The sequence below is a fragment of the Penaeus monodon genome, chromosome 3, assembly GCF_015228065.2.
Source record: "Penaeus monodon isolate SGIC_2016 chromosome 3, NSTDA_Pmon_1, whole genome shotgun sequence".
NCBI lineage: Eukaryota > Metazoa > Arthropoda > Malacostraca > Decapoda > Penaeidae > Penaeus > Penaeus monodon.
The window spans coordinates 1,062,421-1,069,920 of record NC_051388.1 but is presented as its reverse complement, the minus strand read 5'-3'; the positions used below and the strand labels follow the sequence as shown (position 1 = coordinate 1,069,920).

The window sequence follows — 7,500 nt, the reverse complement described above, 5'->3', positions numbered from 1 at the left end:
TCCTCCTCCTCCTCCTCCTCCTCCTCCTCCTCATCATCATCATCACCATCACCATCACCATCACCATCACCATCATCATCACCATCACCATCACCATCACCATCACCATCACCATCATCATCACCATCACCATCATCATCACCATCACCATCACCATCACCATCACCATCACCATCATCATCACCATCACCATCACCATCACCATCACCATCACCATCATCATCACCATCCTCCTCCTTCATCATTATCCTTATCCACAGGCAACTACGTGAACCAGAAGATATACAGCGTGGGGCCGGCGTGTTCGAAGTGCCCGGCCGGTTCCTCGTGTTCCACTAAGTACAAGGGACTCTGCACGAAGGGAGGAAGTGGAGGAGGTGGAGGAGGTGGAGGTGGAGGAAGTGGAGGTGGAGGAGGTGGAGGTGGAGGAAGTGGAGGTGGAGGTGGTGGAGGAGGTGGAGGAGGTGGAGGCTGGCCCTGGAAACCACCAAGTGGAGGAGGAGGAGGAGGAGGAGGAGGAGGAGAGGAGAAGGAGAAGGAGAAGGAGAAGGAGAAGGAGAAGGAGAAGGAGAAGGAGAAGGAGGAGAAGGAGGGGGTAATAAACCATGCGATTTGAATGGCGACTGCCGCCTCTTGTCTGAGGACGCGCTCCCGAGTGGCGGCAAGATCAAAGTGCTGTTTTGCCCCTAATGACGGCGGCCATTTTGAAGAGGGGCGTGACGTCACCGTAGCCAAATTTATCTACAGCTAAACGAAAATGTAAAACCCACTCGATTTTCTTTCCGGGAGAAATGCATATGAGAAAAAAAAATTATGGAGTTTGTATATTAATAAAAAAAAAAAAAAAATCTGCGAAAATTGGAGTATGCAAATGTTTTCTTTTATATCACAAATATGCAAAATAAAAAGAAAAGAAAAAAAATGTATAGATTAAGAAAACCTTTGAGAAGGTAATATGCTAATGTACAGTGCAGTTTCAGTCCGGGAGATGAAAGAGCAATGCAGACTTATTATTTATAATAACCATGTACTTGACAGAGAAAAATTAATGTAAACGCTGGAATAAATTATGATAACCATGAATTATGTGATTTCGCCGGAGAGAGTTTTTGCTGAAGTGAAGTGAAATACAAATTTATTCGACGCAGAAAGTTGAATGTAGACAAAATGTGGAGAATTTAAACAAGCAATTAGCAAAGGCTAATCTGATACTTCTTTGCATTTTGTAATTATGGGAAGTAGGAGACTGAGCAAACTTAAACAAAAGTAATGGCAGCCTAAAGAAAGAGAGGGGAAAAAAATACGCTCGTTCCCCTTCACCCCCCCAAAAAAAAAAAAAAAAAAAAAACTAACTCCCAATACACACAAACTGACATTTCACTTTCACACATACCTAAAAACTCTCCACAAATGCAATAACACTAACTACACCAAAATAAAACGTATCCATCAACGACATACAAAAGAGCAAACTCCATTTTCACTCCTGTCACCGCAAAAAAGGGGTAAAACAAGATAAAAAAAAAAAAGTTTTAGGCCCGCTCTCCCTGTGTTGACGCGCCACTCGGCAGACATAAGAGGTCACACGCAGACAATTAATCATGGCAGTGCGGGATGGAGTGCTGACATTCCCTCTCCAGCGATCCTACCTTAATTGAGACAAATGGCAGAGGCGTCGGACCCTCTTTGTTTACTTAATACTCCGCCCTGGCTGGAAGAGGGAGGAATTTGACGGTCTTTTTAACGGGGTTGGGTCTGAAGGCGAGGGAGCGCAGTGCACGAACGGGAGTTGTTAGAATCGCGTTCTCGGGCTAAACAGTTCGGTTTGTTTGAGGGAGGGGAGGAAGAGTTGGCTTAGGGCGATTGGGGATTGTTCGTGGGGTTTGCTTATATGTTTGGCTTTAGGTTTGTTTGGTTTTGTTAGTTGGTGAGGTGGTTAGTGTGGGTAACGTGTATTAAAAAAAATCTTCCTCTGTTTTTACTTCGTTTATCTCTTAGATTTTCTTCTCTTTTATTCTCTTTTCTTCTTCACACTCTTTTGCTATTCTTCTAGCTTCGTCACCTTTCTTGCTACTGTTACTTCTCCTATTCTTCTTATTTCAATCGCTTTTCCAGCTTCTCCTCCTTTTCTTCCTCTTACTATCTTTCCCTTCTTCCTCTTCCCCTTCCTCCTCCTCATCTTCTTCTTCTTCTTCCTCCTCCTCCTCCTCCTCCTCCTCCTCCTCCTCCTCCTCCTCCTCCTCCTCCTCCTCCTCCTCCTCCTCCTCCTCCTCCTCCTCCTCCTCTTTCCCCCAAATCCTCTCAACAAAGTTTGATATACTTTACAAACTTAAAATAAACCACACCTGAACATCACATGAAACCTTTTCAACACACACACACACACACACACACACACACACACACACACACACACACACACACACACACACACACACACACACACACACACACACACACACACACACACACACACACACACACACACACACACACAACACACACAGAGCCTCACCCTCCCTGTTTCTCTCTCTCACTCTCTCTCTCTCTCTCTCTCTCTCTCTCCCTCTCTCTCTCTCCCATTATCTCACTCTATCTCTCTCTCTCTATCTACCTCTGCCTCTCTGCCTCTCTCCCTCACTCTCCCTCCCTCCTTCCTCCCCTTCCTTCCATCCTCTCTCCTTATCTCCTTGTTTCCCCTCTCTCTTCTCCCTTATTCCTTCCTCTCCCCTCCCCCTTCTCTCCCTTTCTCTCCGTCTCTCAATTTCTCCCTTTCTCTCCCTCCCTCATTCTCTCCCTTTCTCCCTTTATCTCTTTCTCCCACATATCATTCGCCTTCCGCCACTACATAAAAAGCAGATTCCCGCAACCACACCCCAGACACAGATTTAGACCGAAGATCCAACTCAGATTTACGACAGATTCACGAAGGATATATATATTTTTATTTTATTTTTTTTTTATTTTTATTATCATTTTTTTTACGTTTCTTCGTTTCTGTCAAGAGAGTGACATCTGTCTTCAAGATTTTTTTTTTTTTTTTTTTTTTTTTTTTTATACTTTTCTGTTTCGTCTTGTCTTGCTGTCTATCTGTGCGTGTGTGTTTCTGTTTGTATGGCTGTCTGTCTGTCTGTCTGTCTGTCTCCCCCCTCTCTCTCTCTCTCTCTCTCTCTCTCTCTCTCTCTCTCTCTCTCTCTCTCTCTTCCTCCCTCCCTCCCTCCCTCCCTCCCTCTCTCCCTCTCCCCCTCCTTCCCTTTTCCCCTCCCTCTCCCTCTATCCCTTCCTCTCCCTCTCATTCTCCCTCCGTCCTCTCTCCTATTTTTTATTGTAAGATGAATCTCGGTAACAGCCATCACTATTCATGACTTCCGGTTAAGAAGCTGTTTGGGTGAGAGAACATAAAAAAATCAGAGAAATGAAAGAGGGAGGGAGGAGGAGGGAGGGAGGAGAGGAAAAGGAGAGAGAGGAGAGAGAGAGAGAGGAAGAGAGAGAGAGAGAGAGAGAGATGAGTAGAGAGAGGAGGAGAGAGAGAGGAGAGAGAGAGAGAGAGAGAGATGAGATAGATGAGAAATAGATGAGAGTATGAGAGGAGAGAGAGAGAGAGAGAGAGAGAGAGAGAGAAGACAGAGACAGAGACAGAGACAGAGACAGAGACAGAGACAGAGACAGAGACAGAGACAGAGACAGAGACAGAGAGACAGAGAGAGAGAGAGAGAGAGAGAGAGAGAGAAAGAGAACGAATCACACACACAGACAAAGACCTTACTGCCTTCGTGTTGCACTGACAGTATGAATTAATATTCGTATAAATGAAATGAGGTCTTTGTATCCGCACACTATATATTCATATTTAATCTGAATCTGTGATCGATTATTCAATAACTTCATCATCTATTTTCACTTTAATCTTTGTATTCGCGAAAAGAGAAGATAGCGAGAAATGGAAGATATTTGATAAATGGAATAACGTGGAGACTCAAAAAAAAAAAAAAAAAAAAAAAATAGAGTTACGACGAAAATGAAAAAAATGAAAGAAAAGAAGAAGAGGAAAATAGTTAATAGAGTATATTGCAATTACTGGAGGAATGAATTATTGTTTTTTTTTTTGCACACATTTGCATAATAACTCAGTCATGCAATTTTTTCTTCAAAGTCCAGTGTTTTGAGCCTTAAAGGAATTATGTTTTAAATTTCATACGTTTTCAGTTTAGAAAATAAGAATATTTAAATGAAATTTATATTGGCAGTTGCGCTAATAATAATCTATTAATGATAATGTTATTAGGGTGTCTTCTTCAGGCATGAATAAATTTAAAAAATATATTTAATATACTTATAATCATAATATAATGGTGGGGGGCTCGGCACAACCTTTTTTTTTCTCTATCTCTCTCCCTCTTTCTCTCTCTCTCTCTCTCCCTCTTTCTCTCTCTCTCTCTCTTTCCTCTCTCTCTCTCTCTTTTTCTTTCTTTCTATCTCTGTTTGTCTGTCAACAGCTTTTCCCGTAGATTTTACCCCATGAATATAAATTTCTTAAGATTATTTAGTCACATCAAAATTATTTTTACTTCGGTTATGACTGGAAATATACTGTATATTCATAAAAAAACTCAATTATGTACAGACATTTTAAAACTCAAAGAGAGAAAGAAGGAGAGAAAGAAAGAACAGAAACACACACGAAGCTACACAATAGCAACAATAACAAATGGCATCGAACAACAACTGCAACCAATGTCAGCAACACCAAACAACTTCAACAACAACAACAACAACAGCAGCAAACAACAGCAACAACATCACCAAACAACAAAAACAACACCAAACAACAACAACAACACCAAACACCAAACAAGTGAGAGAGAAAGTGAGAGAAAATGAGGGAAAAAAGGAAGAGAATGAAGAAGTGGAGAGAGAAGAGAGAGAGATGAAGGATAAAGAAGAGATGGGAGAGAGAAGAGACGGGAGAGAGGAAAAAGGAGAAGAGAGGGAATAAGAGGAGAGGGAGAAACAGAAGTGAAAAGAACAACACCAAACAACACAAACAACAACAACAACAACAACAACAACAACAGCCTCTATAACACTGGAACCGAGTAAAAGGACCACCGCAGTTCAGGCAAATGAATCTCTTAAACTGTAACGAGATAAGTGTGTCCTCGAGAGAAAACGAGACACATGCACACGCACACGCACGCACGCACGCACACGCCGTAAGACACTGTGTGGGGACGAAGCGAAGATGGAGGGTGGGTGGGGGAGGGGGAGGAGGAGGAGGAGGAGGAGGAGGAGGAGGAGGAGGAGGAGGAGAAGACGGGGTGGGGGGTAGGGGGTAGAGCAAGGAGGGAGGAGGGGGAGGGGGAGGGAAGGGGAGGGACAGGGGGAGGGGGTAGAGAAAGAGGGATGAGGGGGAGGGGGAGAGGAGGGGGAAGGAGGTAAGGGGGAGTAACTGGCCGGCATATTTCGAGGCGGTAATGAGGCCCTGCGGTAAAGAGTGATTTTTGGAATGAGGTGAGAAGGAGGAGGAAGAGGAGATGGAGAGAAGGAGGAGAGGGAATGGAGAGAGGAAAAGAGGGAGGAGAGAGGGGGGATGGGGTGAGGGTGAGGGAGGAGAGTGGGGGGATGGGGGGAGGGTGAGGGAGGAGAGAGGAAAGAGTGAGGGAGGAGAGAGGGAGAGAGGATAAGGGATGAGAGGTATTCGGACGAGAAAGATGGGAGAAAGGAAGATGGGAGAAGGAGGAAATGGAAGAAGGAGGAATAAAAGAAGGAAGACAACAAGGATTAATGGGGAAAAGAGAGAAAGGGCGATAAGGAGGAGAGCGAAAGAAGGAAGGAATAAGTGAGAAAGGAAGGAAAAGAGGAGGGAGTGAGAGAAAAGATGGAAGGGAGGGAGAGAGGAAGGGGGAAGGAGAGATGAAGGAATGAAGAATGAGGAAGGATTGAGGAAGAAGCAAGGAAAGAGAAGAACGTAAGGAAGGAAGGAAGGTGAGACAAAAGACGGAAGAGAGGAAAGTGAAGGAGAGACGGAAGGGTGAGGAAAAGAAGTGATAAGAAATAAATAGAGAAGGGAGAGAAAAACTACAAAGGAGAGGGAACGAGGGAAGAGAAGGAGAGGAGTAGAGGGGAAGGAAGAAAGGAAGGAAATGTAATGAAAAGGAAGAAGAAGAGAGGGAGAAGGAGAGTAAGGGAGGATAGCGAAGGGAATGAATGAATAAATGAATGAATAAAGGAATGAAGAAAGTGAGAGAAAACGGGAAAAAAGGAAGAGAATGAAGAAATGGAGAGAGAAGAGAGAGAGAAGAAGGAGAAAGAAGAGATGGGAGAGAGAAGAGACGAGAGAGAGGAAAATGAAGGAGAAGAGAGGGAGTAAGAGGAAAAGGAGAAGGAGAAGTGAAAAGAAGGAAAAGAGGGAAGGGAAGAAGAGGAGAGTGAAGAGAAGAAAGTAAACAAGGAAGGTAGAAGAGAAAAAAGGGGAGTGGAAAGAGAAGAAGAAAAAGAGAAAAAGAAGAGAGAAGAAGACAGAGAAAACAGAAGAAAATTAAAAGCAAAGAGAAGTAAGTAAGCAAGAAAGGAAGTAAGTAAAGAAGAAAGAAAAGAGAGAGAGAAAGGAGAGAGAGAAAGGAGAGAGAGAAAGGAGAGAGAAAGAGAAAGGAGAAAGAGAAAGAAAGGAGACTGAGAAAGGAGATAGAGAGGGAGAGAGAAATGAGAGACAGAAAGAAGAGACTAGAGAGAAAAAAAGGAGGAGGAAGGAGAGAAAAAGGAAGAAAAGCCAAGAAGAAAAAGGGTGCCCAACAAATGAGCGTGAGATAAGTCTTAAAGGTGCCTCGTCCACGTGTTCGGCAAGTTCCACGTTTACCAATCGGGGAGTAAGTAAAAAGGAGAAGCTCTATCGGAATTTGTGGGGACCGTGGGATAGCTTTCGGTCCGGGAAGAGAAGGGGAAGAGGAGTGAAGGAGAGGAGAGAAGGAGGGAAGGAGGGGAGGAGGGAAGGAAGAGATGGAGAGGAGAGATGGAGAGGAGGGAAGGGGAGGAGGAGAGAAGGAAGAGAAGGAGAGGAGAGAAGGAGGGAAGGAGGGGAGGAGGGAAGGAGGGGAAGAGAGAAGGATAGAAGGAAGGGAATAGGCGAAAAAGAATAGCAGAGAAGGGAGAAAGAGGGAGAGAGACAGAACGAGAGAAGGAGGGAAGGAGAGGACTGAAAGAGAGAGAGGGGAGAAGGGGAGATAAAGAGAAAGAGAGGAGGAGAGAAGGAGGAGATAACTAGGGAAGAAAAGAAGCAAAGAAGGAAAGATGGAGAATAGGAGAGGAGAGAGGAAGAAAGAGCAAGTGAATGAATGATGTATTAGAGGAAGAGGAAAGAAGAGAAGAAAAGAAGGAGAGAAGAAGAAAAAAAGAAACAAAGGAGATGAATATTGAATAAAAGAAGAGCAAAGGAAATAGAAGAGGAATGTTAAGAGAGAATAGAAGAAGAGGAAGATTAGGAAATAGGTTATTAAGAAATTC

The 7,500-nt window shown here is 43.7% G+C and overlaps 1 protein-coding gene across 1 annotated transcript in view; it reads left to right on the top strand.

The window, feature by feature from the left end:
* LOC119589941 (CRISP/Allergen/PR-1-like) overlaps nucleotides 1–415 on the top strand; it is a gene marked incomplete at its 3' end in the record, with an annotated part of 21,510 nt that extends 21,095 nt beyond the window's left edge. Inside the window, exon 7 of the mRNA XM_037938615.1 lies at nucleotides 261–415. Within this exon, the coding sequence (XP_037794543.1) occupies nucleotides 261–415 (155 nt within the window). The remainder of the gene's footprint in view (nucleotides 1–260) is intronic.
* Between the last annotated feature and the right edge of the window lie 7,085 nt (nucleotides 416–7,500).